The sequence below is a fragment of the Magnolia sinica genome, chromosome 3, assembly GCF_029962835.1.
Source record: "Magnolia sinica isolate HGM2019 chromosome 3, MsV1, whole genome shotgun sequence".
Lineage (NCBI taxonomy): Eukaryota > Viridiplantae > Streptophyta > Magnoliopsida > Magnoliales > Magnoliaceae > Magnolia > Magnolia sinica.
In genome coordinates, this window is record NC_080575.1 from 41,109,427 (window position 1) to 41,124,321 (window position 14,895).

Here is a 14,895-nt window from a genome sequence, read left to right on the forward strand (position 1 = left end):
TGGATGTGTATTGTTTTCTATGGTGTGGCCCACGTGGGGCCCACTAAGGTGTGTGAAGGGGTGGATGTGCATTGTTTTCTATGGTGTGACCCATGTGGGGCCCACTGAGGTGCGTGAAGGGGTGGATTTGTATTCTTTGGGATTTTTATTTTGAAGAATGTGACATTTATATATTTTACTTTTTTCTTACTATTTAATATATATATATATGCATACATATATATATATATATATATATATATATATATATATATATATATATATATATATATATATATATATATATATATATAAATAGAAGTATTGTGTAGCTTTTGCTACACGCTACGGAGGGTTGAACGCTACACAACACGCTACCGCTATTTAAAACATTGGTCCTAACTCATGCAATGTGGGGCCTGGGCTATGAGATAAAGGGATTAATTTGCCATGCTCTATTAGTACGAGCTTTTAGAGCAAGTGGTTAATTGTCCTGCATCAAAAACCCTACATGCATGACAACTCCTTATTTCCCCCTCCTCACATTGTGAATTACCAAATTGCCATCATTAATTAAAAATGCCCTAGAAGTGTGAAATGGGGCCCACCTTCATCAACTTCAAATATCAACACCGTCCATCCGTTTTGTCATGTCTTTTTTGGTTAAGGGCCCAAAAATGAGACTGTTCTGAGTGGTAGGCTGGCACTACGAAGTCTCAGTAGTATATAATTTCTGGACTACTAAAAGAAATCTTGTCGGTATGGTCCACATGATCATTTGATCTACCTCATTTTTTTTATCCATGCCACAATACAACCGTTATAGTGAAATGGATGGTACAGGTCATCACAAAAAATAGTGGCCCTGTCTAGATGAAAATGATGATTTTGAGCCACTCGTAGCTCTATGTGGGTATGAGCCACAACCACACATTATTCACAGGTATTTGATAGTTTTATACTTCTTCTTTTGCTTTTGAATGTATTGCTTGTGTTTCTGTACAGGTCTTCTTACAGTTTTAAATTATATGAATAGACTTCGAATATGCATTAATTTATTTTGACAACTCATAGATTAGGACCCCATACAAAGGAAACCTATTATGTGCACTTGTTTTTTGTGATGTTTTGATTTTGAAGTATGTATTGATGTATTTTTTTAATCATCCATAAAGTTTCATTGAAAAATTCGATCAATTTCTCAATGTTGCCTCATGTTTCCCAACAATAGCAATATAGTACGCGATACAACCAATATATCCCATGCAATAACTGATATGTATCCGTATCCCAAGGGTTGCAATATGCAATAACGATATGGAAAACATTGGATTTATAGAGTCTTGTATGCTTGTGATTCTTGTGACAAGATCTAAGGTTATTTTCAACCATTTCTAATATCTCTGTGTGTTTTTGGTTTTAAGTATTGTTAAAGGATTTAGGGTTATTTTCAAACATTTTGTGCGTGTGTGTTGTTGTTGTAAGTATTGTTACAAAATTTAGGATTACTTTCAATCATTTCATGATTGTGTGTGGTTGTGAGTCTTGTGATAGGATTTAGGGTTATTTTCAATCATTTCTATTCTCTTTGGGTGTGTGAGCGTTATTTTGAATAATTTCGTGTGCTTTGTGCATGTTTGCAATACATATTGGCCCATATCAGGCAATGCTGTCACCATTATGTGTGCATGCATGCTTTGTGCACACATGTGCCCTATAAAGAACCTCTTTCACTTTATTTTTTTCCCTCATTTTCTCCTTCTTTCTTCATTTAAACCATAGAGGAATCTTAGGAAGTCATTTCACTAGATCTAGCCCAAGAAGGAGATCAATACACAATATTTGAGTGGTATTTCCCGAATTGAAGTAGAGGATGGCCATTTTGGAGAAATAAAAAGGACAGTAATTTATATATATTTTTTTAATTCATTTTTCTTCTTTTTGTTAGATTTCATTGTAATAGGCTCTAATCTACCAAATCATGTTTGATTTATGTTCAAATAGGGCCTATTTGATTGCTTTTCATAATTCAGGTTATTTTTTGAGATGAATAGTAATTGAGGTTTATTCATCCAATTTTTTTCTTCAAATTTCTTTAAACTTTTGCCAGTTTTCAGGGAATATTGGAGTTGAATAATAACTCTAGTATTTTTCTTGAAATGTCTCTAGGAAAATGGTTGTTTTAAAAATGTTTAAGCTAGATATATGATATATGCACTCTAGAGATGAATTTACCAATTTAGCATTTTCAGGCATTTGTTGGGCCTCATTTATGTATTAGTGAATCTTATTGTATATGTACTGGAACCTTTGTGCATGTGTATTTGTGGACCTAATGGAGGATGATGGAAACTATCCTAGGATACAAGATGAGAGATCAATTTACACATTAATTTCAGCAATCAACATGTAAAATCAAACATAACCACATAATAGATTCAAAAATTCATATTTATAACACGAAAGTCCTAGGTTATCACATGTGCGGGGTACAAGGTGTCCCGTATCGGTATCGGTTGGCATAACGGTGACCTCCAAAACCGATACGGATATGGGGTCGTAACGGCGATACGGGGGCGTAACGGCCCATAACGGCGTTAAATATTTTTTTTTGCCAAAAAAATATTAAAAAATATGTATTAAATCCGAAATATTCTAAGCATTCCAAATATGCATTCATTTATAAATTGGAACATGTTTATGGTGGTGTAACGGTCCACTCTTTGGTGAGAAGCTGTGTCGGACTGTCTGATTAATTTTTGAACCAGGTAACCTAAATTTGACTACAAAATGTATATATTTAATTTTCTAAATATCTAATTTATATACTTAACAATTTAATATCTTTCTCCCAGTAGTTCTTTAAAAAAATGAAATTAAATTCAGGTAGATGGCGTTGCCAATTTCGGGCTGACTTGGAGGACCAATCTATGCCCCAAATTAGCCTCAAATTCATGCAATTTATTGTCATTATCCCACTTATGTATTAGTGGACATTTATTGGATAGTGAATCATGAAAAAAAATCAAAAGGCCCTATTTTAAAAAATAAGAGTACACCAAATAACAATTAAAACTATTCAAATAATTTGATTTTGGCATTGTGAGTTAGCAATTGCAGTTTATAATTTAATTGGTAAATTTTAAGTTAATATGTCTTTGGTACAATTTTTTAAGGCCCCAAATTAGGTGGGACTTGGATGGTGAAGTGTAGCACACATGTCAAAGTTTTTTGGGCCCCACGCATGATGAATGTGTTATATCTAAACCGTCCATTCATTTGACGAGATCGTCTTAAGGCTTGACACGAAAAATAATACAGATCTAATTATCAAGTGGACCACACTGCAAAAAGCAGTGGGGGATTGAACGTCTACCATTGAAAACTTTTTTGGGATCACATAACTTTTAGATCAATATGAAATTTGTTTTTCCTCTTCATTCAGGTCTTTTTGACCTTATGAACAGATTGGATGGAAAATAAATGTTACGGTGGGCCTATGAATTATTTAACGGTGAAAATCATCATCTCCGCTGCTATTTTTGGTGTGGTCCAGGCGTTCTTTGGATACGATTCATTTTTTAGGTAATGCTCTAAAATAATATTTAAAAATAGATGAACGGTGTGGATATAATAAATACATCACTGTGGAGCCTATAAAACTTTGATCTCCTTTGAACCGTTCGTACAACTCGGAGCTCGAGGAGTGTCAGCGCTCGTCTCAGCGTTACACATACCTACAGCAGCTTACGCTGCCAAAAAAAAAAGAAGGAGAGAGGGAAACCGAAAAGAAAAAAGAGGGAAAGAAGAGAAGAAAAAAGAGGGAAAGAGGGAAAGAACAGAGAGAGAGAGAGGGAGAGAGAGAGAGAGAGAGAAGAAGAAGAAGGAGGAGGAGGAGGCCGCAGCCGCAGCCGCAGCAGGCCAAGAAGAAGAAGAAGAAGAAGAAGAAGAGAGAGAAGAAGAAGAGGAAAAGAAAGGAAAAAGGTAAGGGTTTTTTTATTTATTTATTTATTTTTTTTTTTCAAGGCCCGTAACAGCCGTTACGGGTCAGTAACGGCCGTTACGCCCGTTACCGTTACGGCCGATACGTAACCGTTTTGGGACACCCTGGCGGGGTATGAAAATATAAAATAATTCAATAGTAGCCCACTTGGAAGTAGAGACTTCCAATCTAGCGTGGGTAGTGCAACAACCAGTGGATAAACAAAGATGTAAGCAAAATTCTGGTTTGAGGAAAGTTTCACAAAAATTCATATTTTCATTAGAGTTTTGTATTCATGCATGAAGATTTAGGAATGGGGTTTTTAGGGATTCAAAGGATATAGAGATTAGGGAGTTTTGGAGGAAAATCAAAGAGGCAAAACCCCAAACGGGGTTCCACAGGTGTCTAGGTAAAGGAGAAGAAAGAGAGGGAGGATTGAGTGGGGTTTTGATGGGTTTAGAAGGTTGTTATGAAAAGGGAAAGGGAAAGATGAAGACAAGAGAAGAAGAAGAATACCTTTTGAAGAAGAGAAAGATGAACGATGTACCTTGGAGAATCCACCACCAAACAAGCTTCTTCCACAATTCAATTGGAATGGGGGGTTTCTCACAAACCTCAAAACACAATGAGAAAAATTCTTTCACACAAGAGAGCTTCTATCTTCTTCTTTTTCTCTTTCTTCTCAATAACACTATTGGGGTTGGACCTCCCCCCCCCCCCCCCTGTGCTTTTATAATTAAAAATTTGGAATAATTACAACTATTCCTCTCACTTAAGTGAAATGGCTCATCATTCAAAATAAGAAAACTAAAACACTTATTATCAATCTCAACCATCAAATAAATCCTAAAAATAACAAAAAAAAAAAAAAAAAAAAAAAAAAAACATAAAGGAAGCAAGATCAGAATCCAAGTGGCCCCAGATCTGGAAGATCTGGCGGCCCGATCATGGTTTGATCGATAAGATTTAGCGGTCGGATTGACACAAAATAAAAATCGTATGACTAAAATGGTCTCCTAAGTAGCCCACATGCATCATCCCAAAGTGAGGTCTTCCTAATGCACATCAAATGCATGTGGGGTCATCAAAATGGCCCGGCGGGCCCCATCTGGAACTCGTCTCCCATCCACAAAGAAAGTTGTGCTAATTTAGGTGGTCGTCTCCGTCTCTGGTACACTCGAGTAAGTCCTCTGATGTCCTCATCAGGACCTTTCCACACGTATTTGCTCACCTCTGTACTGTTTGAAGTGCTCGTTATTAGATATCATGAATCATGATAGCTCTTGCCTACTTGGTTGTAATGACTCTAGTAGTCATATGAATTGATGAAGATGTTGGTTAATATATCATATATCATATGCATTTATAGGAATCATTAAAACTCTAGAGGTTAAAGAGTCAAAACTCAGCTTTCAACTGGCCAAGCCAATAGACAACATTCTCACCAAAAAATGGTCTTTTACATCATTTAATACATGTTAAAAACCAAGAATACATTTTGGTGTTTTACATTTCTTTCCAATTTTCTGGTTTATATATATTTTAAATTTTTTTGGGCCAAACAAATTTTGGTCGATATGGCTCAATATCAGCTCGTGTCATATGGGGTTTCAGGGGGCCCAATACAGTCCCCGAAAAGGCCAAAACCTATATTTAGAAGAATGCTACATGCCCAACTTTCCTTTTTTCTATTCTCTTCCATATCCTCCTCTTTTATTTTCTAGCCTCTCCAATATCCTTCTTTCTCCCTCTATATTGTAGCTTCCCTCTTTCCTTTTCTTTCCTAGTTTTTAGCCTCATGAGACCACACACCTGTCATGGTTTTTATTTTTATATAAAGTGAAAGAAAATGATAAAGACATGACATATACACATGTATTCATCAACTTCACCATGTATACACCATTATGAAGTGATTTATTTATCTGCTAACCAGTCATTTCATGGGAGTTGCATTTGACAGAAACCAGATCTGCTCATTCTGCTACAAGCACTTCCATATTCTGCTGAGAAGGATTCAACAATGCATCATATGTTATGAAAAATAAATATTAAAGGGAAAGAAAAAAAATATTTAATAAAAAATAAAAATAAAAAATATTTGTCTGCCTCCATAAACATAGTACCATTTGAAGTCTGCTATGTATTGTTTTATTTTGCATTCCACTTTATCGTACCAAGGGCTAAAATGAGTTTGCTATTTAAATTCTATGCTGATTAGCATATCCTATTTTGCATATCACTTCACTGTTTTAAGGGCAGAGTCGAATCTACTTAAAGCGCATGTGGAGGCTCAAGCAAAAGAGCTCAACCAAAGAAAAAATCAGATAAAAGAACTTGAAGAGAAGGAGCAAGTGGCAAACGAAAGTGTAATCTATTTTCTGGACTGGCTTCTGAGTTTATTAATATTATTTCTTTATAAACAAATTAGTGATTAAAAGTAATAACTCTCTTCTGTGTCTGTGGACTAATTACAGTTTGCTTTACGTCACTTGTATGTATTGAGTATTGACTGGGCTTGTTAATATTTAAAGGTTGAAGGCCTTATGACGGACATTGCGGCTGCAGAAGAAGAAATTGCACGATGGAAATTGGCAGCAGAGCAAGAAGCTGCAGCGGGCAGAGCTGTTGAACAGGAGTTTATGGCTCAGGTATGCACATGCTGTAGGCCAATAGAAGTCTGAGATTATTTGTCTTTGAAATGTAGTTGGTTCAATAAATTGCACCTTTTATTGAATGATTTTGATCTTACTAGTGATCCAAAAATTATATTAGCATTTTCAGATGCCATCATAATTTCCATTCTATTAGGTTGCTTGATAATGAGAATGAGAAATAGGATTTTTTTTTTTTTTTTTTTTTCAGGTTACAACGTGTTCATTTTAGGGTGATCTAATCTACTTTAGGGTAAATAGTAATACCACAATTAGAAAAATTATATATGTATATGAGAGGAGGGAGGGAGGGAGGGAGATGGAATATGATGTAGAGAAGAGATTAATCCTCTCAATGGATTCCATGATCTCCAGAAAACAAAAGGAGATAATACTGGATTATAGGGCTGAATTTTCAGCTATGATAAAATAACTCGAATTCACTCAATAGTTTTCACATAATAATCTGCAAATACATAACTTCTCTTGGGCCATATTATTACCATCTAAACAAGTATTCCAAACCTCAACTTTGTAATTTTGAAGCACTGTCAACTCAGCTTACTATCAAATAAGGACTTCCAAAAACTTATCACCATCCAAAAATAAATGTAAATTTTACTTGGAACTTGCCTATAACAGAAGCTTACCTAAATTCAATCCAATTAAAATTAGAAACCAAGTAAAACAATCTTTCACCAATAAACTAAATAATTGAGTACTCTAAGGTAACAATTGAGCAAGCTTGGAAACTAACTTTTGTTGGCTTTAAATATACGAAATAGCTTAAACTAAGCTTGGAGCTTCTGGATTAATTGAGAAAATTTCCAAATCATGGACCAAATCTGGTCAATTCCCATGGGAGGTTGCAAAGCTAAATTAATTAACTTAAAAAAGAAAGATTTATTAATAATCAACCATTTTCAGTAGGTTATGATATAATTCCTCATTGAGGAATTTCCTATTCTTAATTAGATATTGTCTAATAATTGGATTCTTCCTCATTTGTAATTGGTGGATAATGGTTGAGGTATGGGTTAGGTGCATCGTACTTGATTGCATGCATACGATCCGTAATACTCATCAAAAGTATGGTATAGTTCCTTTTTCTTTTTTCTTTTTTTCCTTTTCTTTCTTTCTTTTTCAACATTGAGAGAGACAAGAAAGAATACTTGCAAAGCTTTATTGTTTTGTTTTGAAATAAGGGTAGGGGGAACCCAGGTCCATCTGGATTGGAAGGGGTCTTGGGGAACATTTGACTATTTCAACAGTGGATAATCGCAAATCGTTGAGTGGATTATGATGGAGATTCACAAGAGGAATCAATGGGTGATTATGAATGGTAAAATCAATACAGCACGACAGAGATTCTCTCTTCATGGAGCAGTTCTTGGAAGAATGCTCAGAGGTGAAATTCCATTGGGTTTTTGGAAGCTTTGGCAAGGTGATGGAGATGGTCATTCCTTGCCAACTTCGATAATCAATGATTAGAGACTTCATGTTCATGCAGTTTAAAGAAATTGCTGGCCTCAATGGAAATGTGTTTCCAGGGCATCTAATTGTTCACTTCTCGAAATATGGTCCTGACAACTGAAGTACAGATTCATGGGAAGCTTCCCTAAAGAAGAATTTTTTTTTTTCAAAAAAAAGTGGCAGTAAATGTTGGCAGTCTTCCTAAGCAGTCTAGTGCAAGAAGACTTTGTAGAGATGTGGTGGTTTTAGGTTAATGGTCGTGAAGGCCTGACAAATCCTGAAAAAGGGTTTGGGTGCCAGAGTAAAGTTGAGAAAAAAAAATTTGCAAATGTTGAGGAAGTCTGAGGTGAGAAATGAGTGATGATGAAACCATTGCAATTGAAAGGTGGATGGGTGAAAGATGACTGGTGGGTAGGTTGGTTTTTTTGCTTCAATTCTCCTTAGAAATTTTCGGGTTGGTGGGCAGCATGTTGTCTCATGAAAGTGGAAAGATTGAGAAGGATGTTGCCCACATAATTCAAGCTGGTGGAAGAATTGGAGATGTTCCTCCGGAGTTTTATGTGATCATTGTGTGCCACTTAAACTGCAAGGGTAATTATATACAATAGCTACAACAACAGTAATATTGGACAATTTTGCTTACGAAACATTAGAGGGAATTTCCAACATAAGCCAGGGGTATTTAGGGTGTTTTAAGATTGTTGTGCTTGCAACAGACGGCTAGAATTTTACCCAATCCCTGTAACAATGGTGTGACGATTTTAGTGTCTATTTATTCTCTTCTTTTTGTGCGGGTAGCCAGCACCCTCTTTACCTTCTAGGGCTGTCAATGGACCAAGCTCGGGCTAGGCAAAATAATTTTTTTTAATAGGCCTGGCTTGAACAGTTCAAAATCCGGGCCAAAGCCAACCATAGGCCCAGCCCATTGACAGCCCTACTACCTTCCCTGCGTGTGGCTGGAAAACCCTCTTTTTTTTTTTTTTTCTTTTTTTCTTGTTTTTTTTTTTTGTCTCCGCACGTTTCCCACACCTCTCTTCGTGTATCACATCCTCTCTCTCTCTCTCCCGATGCCTCTCCCTTCCGATTTCTTTGCCTTTCCTCACTCACACATCTAGCAAACCAATTCCTTCTCTCCATGTGCGTTGCACATGCCATACCCCCTATTGGATATAAATTCAAGGGAAAATTTTAAAATTGGCAATTAATTGACCCACTTTATGAGGCAAAGTCTTGGTAATTTGCAGGCAACATGAGTAGCCATACCTATTACAATAGTGAGTGTTGAGATGGATGTGCAACTAAACCGGGAAGGATATAAATTAAGAATGAGGTTATTTGTAATGTGTGTGTATGAGAGAGAGAGAGAGAGAGAGAGAGAGAGAGAGAGAGAGAGAGAGAGAGAGCATGGTTCTGAATATCAGTATCGGCAGGCATGTCAGCCCAACCAAAAAATGATATGATATAGTGTTGCGTATCGTTATTGGAAGCGTATCAAACAGAATTTTTTTAGTTAAAAAAGGAAAAAATATTTAAAATAGGAAGAGAGAGAGAGAGAGAGAGAGAGAGAGAGAGAGAGAGAGAGAGATCCAAGAATCTATCTTTTTATAAAATTGATAAGAAAGAAGAAAGGTGAAAATGTTTATTCATTCACCAAAAAAGGTTAAATTTTTGGAAAATGCTTTAAAAAGGTCCAAGAATGGAAGGGAGGGGCCTATGATCCCCCTTTGATAAAGATGCCAAAGAAAGGTCTTTGAAATCCCTACTTTCAGTGTTCTAGATTTGTAGATGGTTTTATGAACCTTGTGAAATTGGAATAGTATGGTTAACTAGACTTTTCAACAAAATTTTATGAACAGTGAATGCTCGATGATAGAGGAGAAGTATTATGATACCTACAAGAAATAGAAGTAGATGCATAAGGTTGCACCAACTATCAGCGAATAAAGTTCATACATGAAGTTTTGGGAAAGGTTGGTAGGAGAAAAATTAAAATGGAAATGTGGATATTTGGAAAACATTCTAACTCCATGCCATCGGGATCAACAATTGCTAATTTTCCTACTTTAGTGGCTAATGGAAAAGTATCGAGCCAATGAGTATGATTTACACGATTTTCATAGATCTTGAGAATGCATATGATAGAGTAGTTTAAGGATGTGATTTGGTGGGTGGTTAGGTAAGGGAGTATTGGGAAGATATATCAATATCATTATGTGAATGGCTTGTGGTGAGACTGATGAGTACTTAAAATTGATGGCTAGAAATTTCTCAAATTGATTTGTTTGGTTAACTTGTCTATTATTCTCGAATAATGGGGACAAAATTAGAGTTGGGTGAATGAAGTGGTAATGTGCCTCTAGAGTGTTGCGTGATTACTAGCAATGGATATAAACTCACGGGAAATTGTATAGAACAGCTATTCAATCCACTAGATTGTTGTAGACATGAGTGTTGAGATTGATGTGTAGCAAGACCGGGAAAGATGAAATTAAGAATGAAGCATTTGTAGTAGTAGCCTTCGACTAGAGGCAGGGAGGGAAGGAGGTAAGGAGACCCCTAGTAAGCTTGTTATATCTAGACCGAAAGTTCAAGAACATGGAATTTGTGTATGTTCAATTGCTCGCTTACTAAGTGTCAGGCTATAAAAATAAATAAAAATAAATAAATAAATTTTAAAAAAATTTGTTCGCTTGTACAATTTAAGAATTCTTGCACTTTTAGAGGGTGTAATAATGGAAGGATATGAAAAATGTTCTATAACGAGGGTGGGAGGTGATTGGGTGTGACTTGACAGGTAGGGTCAGGGACCTCAGACTGGGCTAACACATGGCTCAACGCAGCCTGTGGTCCAACCTAAGCTCCCCAACCAGATCCCTACACTATGTGCGATATTCCTAACCCTAACCAGTCTTGGGTTGGGGGTCGTGTTTGTCAGGTTGAGTGATCCAGATTATTAGTGAAACCAGATCATCTAGATTAGTGGTCAACTATGGTATGGATCCCTAATCCAACATGGCTAAGGATTATGTTTGAATCAACAGTAGATCTGATGGGCCCAACTTTATACATCTATTGTTTGGATATGATGCATTTTTTGTATTGATGGGCCTAACCATTTGCATCGATTACCACTCAGAAAAAAAAAAAACACTACTTGAATCTTCTTCCTCTTCTTCTCCTTTGTTATTTCTGCTGAGAGTGGTCATGAGAGATCCAATGATACAGAGAATAACAGAGGCAGATCAAGAAGAGAAAGGGAACTGGTGAGATTTTAGTGCTAGATCGAGTAGGAACAAATCGGGGGCTAGGGTTTTTGGATTGTGGAGGGGGAAAGAGAATGAGAGAGGTATGGGCTAAGGCCTAAATTGAAATACTACATACTTGACGCATTCTTATTGTTTCCATTTGTTTCCATTTGTTTACACTTGTTTCAACCCTTCAAGCCCCTGCCAAAGTTGTGGCCATCCATTTTAAAATTTTAAAATCCTGAGGTCAAGCGCTTGACAAACGAGAGCTTCCTATGTAGTCCATAGCAGGGTTTGTGTTGGGTCAGGTTGCCGGTGGCCTCAACCCGATCTCAACCGGACCCGGGTTCTGGTTGAGGATGTACAACACAAGCCCGACCCTACTGCAATCCAACCCAAACCATCCCAAACCAACCAAAACTTTGAGTTGGACTGATCAGGTTCGGGTTGAGCCTGACCTCAGTTGCACCCCTAGTAGGGGAAAGATCCTTGGGAGACTGGTAACTAGGACTGAATCTTTACGGATATGGAATTCGTAATTGTTTCCTTGGGAAATTGAACATTTTTAGGTATTCTCTCACTTTCAGAGGGTGTAATAATAGAAAAAGTAGTTTTCTACTTATAGGATGTACTAAAATTTGCCTTTGGAGTTGCATCAGTCCTAATTGTGAAGTCAGAAAATATGGAGGTTTCTAGCACTAAGTCCTTGTTTCCGTCTTTCTATCATTTTTCTATAATACCCAAAGACAATCACCAAATTCTTGGGTAGCGGATCTAGCACATCGGCAGATGCCACCTGGGCAACCTATATGGTATTGTCCTCCAACAATGGGACTTTCACATTCGAGGGCGGTTGGTTTCTGTTCTTGCGTTGTGCACAAATGATCACATAGAGGCAATGCATGTGGATATTCACACACAGCCCTATATTCACCGCCAATATGTCACTTGTATATAATTTCTGAGCCACGTAAGAGGCATATCATACTCTAGGTATTCCATAATGGTAATTGTAGTTGTAACGCACAATTTTTTCGGTAACTACCATTATGACCCCATAACGTGTTACCACCGTTTCCATTACGTAACAGCCATTAACTTTCTTACTTGAAGATCACTTAGGGAGAATATCAGGCTGGTTCACTAATCATAATGGTATTAAAAAATGGTTCATTACGGTTGTAAGGGTTGTTATGTAAAGGATGGCTACCCTTGTTACACGATATAGGGTGAATTGATCCATTATGAAAATATAGGCTGTATCGGCCAGTAATGGTGACTGATACAGCTATAAAGGGCCCATTATGATTATTATTTTTTTCTACAAAATTTTCCTTCTTGTTCTGCCTCTTTATTCATTTGAACCATGAAGGAGGCTTAGAAACTAATTTTAAACTAGATCTAAGCCTTCTTCAAGGATCAAAACACAAAATTTGAGTGAAATTTGAACCGAGGTGGAGTGGACCATTTTGGGAAACATTGGAAGAAGCAGTACCATTTTTTTTAATACCATTTTTCCTTTTTTTGTTGTATTTATATGTAAAGGACCTTAAACCACCAAATCATGCTTGATTTCTATTTGATTAGGCCCTATTTGTTCGACCTTCAGCAGGTCAAGCTGACACTGCTCGACCAACAACATTCGTACCAAAGAATGGCCCTTTACACCACAATGTCCAAAACCAAAAAAAGAAAATATATTTGGATCCTCATTTTTTTATTAGTATTTCACCAAAGTTTTTTGAGATTTTTTTCCCAAGAAAAAAAAAATCTGGCTGATATGGGGTCATATCCCCAATTGCAGGAGATCCTAACCCTTAATCAGTGGTGTAAAAATAGATGGTTGAGAAAAGAAATACAGCTTCGGGCCCCAAAAAGAATACTGTGAAGGCAATCATGATCTTCCAGTTTCAGAGATTTCTGGGGGATCCATACATGATGGGGCCCATTATATCAACGATATGGATCCCACTTATGCAAACTGGTGCATGGGACCGCCACAGTTGTTTGAACTGGATGCATCAGGACACTTTTCACATCCTTTTGCATCAGGACCCTATAATTCTTCTACATTAGGGTTTTTTTTTTTTGGAATATAAAATATTATTACACGAAGAAAGGTTTTATGAGAGGACTCATTCAGGCAGCCTGAGAGCACAAAACCGCCTCGGCCTGCGTTAGGTTCACTCGAGTATGTACATATCTATATCGCAGCATCCTACAGGTAGCATGGAGCCTGTCAGGACCTTTGAAATTTCAAGGAATTGTTCCTACATTTGTTTTCTTTTCTTTGTGCATGTGTGCAAATGTGCGTGTGTGCATGGATGTGTGTGTTGCTGAAATTTGAGAACATCTCACAGGAGCAGAGATCCTGATTTTTAACTGTTTTGATTGCGACATACAGTTGGCAGCCCTCAGGCAGGAATTGGAGGAGGCAAAACAAGCCATGGTGGATTCAGAGAACAAGCTCAAATTCAAAGAAGAGACAGCAGCAGCAGCCATGGCTGCAAGAGATGCGGCCGAGAAATCATTAAGGTTGGCAGACTTGAGGGCTTCGAGGTTGAGGGAGAGGGTGGAGGAGCTGACCCGTCAAGTAGAAGAATCAGATAATCGGGATGATTTGGGGAACCAGAGCAGGCAGAGGTATGTATGTTGGCCATGGGAATGGTTGGGCTTGAACTTTGTAGGAAACCCAGCACAGGTCAATCAGGGTTCCAATGAGATGGAGCTCTCGGAGCCCCTTCTTTAGGTTGATTGGTGTTACCATGTGTATTTTTTTCCCCTTTTTTTTTGTACAAAAGTTTCTTCTTCTTTTTTCTTTTCTTTTCTTTTTTTCTTTTTCTTTTTTCTTTAAAGTGGTTACGGTTTGTTTTTGTTCCATTTTTGTTTGTTCTTCCCATGTGTGAATGGTATTGACTCTGTTGATTAAAATGAAAGAGAGGCTCAAGCATCTGCGTGTTAAAGGTGATGAAATAATCTTGTAATGCTCAAGAGTCTTCACATTGCTGTCCTTCCCTTTTTCATTGCATGGATAGTAATAAGATTTGTTACATATAGTATCCTTCTGAGAAATCAAGCGGAATACTGTCTGTCCAGCCAAAGTGCTCAAAATCATTTCTGATGTGGAAAGGTTTGAATCCCTATACAATTGATCCATGATAGAAGGGGATAATTTAGGAAATTGAAAACAATGCAAAACAATATGCACGTCTGAGTTTGCTTTGGAGAAATTGAAAATGATCTTGGCTAAACATCAGCAATTTGATCTTTCAACTGTTCTTATTCAGTATTTGAATATGAATGTCTGAGTTGAATATTCTCAGGAACAAAATTTCAGTCAATCTCAATGTATGATAGGATTTGAAAGACAAGAATGGGTCCTGTCTCAATAGTCCAGCGGTTGCTCCACAAACTTATTCGCTCAAATTTCCCATGCAAATAAGGCATTCGCAGCAACTTGGTAGCAAGAGGATGGTGCAAAGTGTAGCTGGTTTCACAACCAGAAAAGAAGTTTCATAAAGATCAACTTACTGTTGTTGATTAGATCCTTTTGCCACGCTCA

General features: G+C 37.1%; 1 protein-coding gene across 1 annotated transcript in view; it reads left to right on the forward strand.

Moving 5' to 3' along the window:
• LOC131239835 (uncharacterized) overlaps positions 1–14,338 on the forward strand; it is a 31,735-nt gene extending 17,397 nt beyond the window's left edge. The window contains exons 3-5 of the mRNA XM_058237713.1: positions 6,219–6,330; positions 6,496–6,612; positions 13,738–14,338. Of these exons, the coding sequence (XP_058093696.1) occupies positions 6,219–6,330; positions 6,496–6,612; positions 13,738–14,082 (574 nt within the window). The 3' untranslated portion in view covers positions 14,083–14,338. The remainder of the gene's footprint in view (positions 1–6,218; positions 6,331–6,495; positions 6,613–13,737) is intronic.
• The last annotated feature ends 557 nt before the right edge of the window (positions 14,339–14,895 follow it).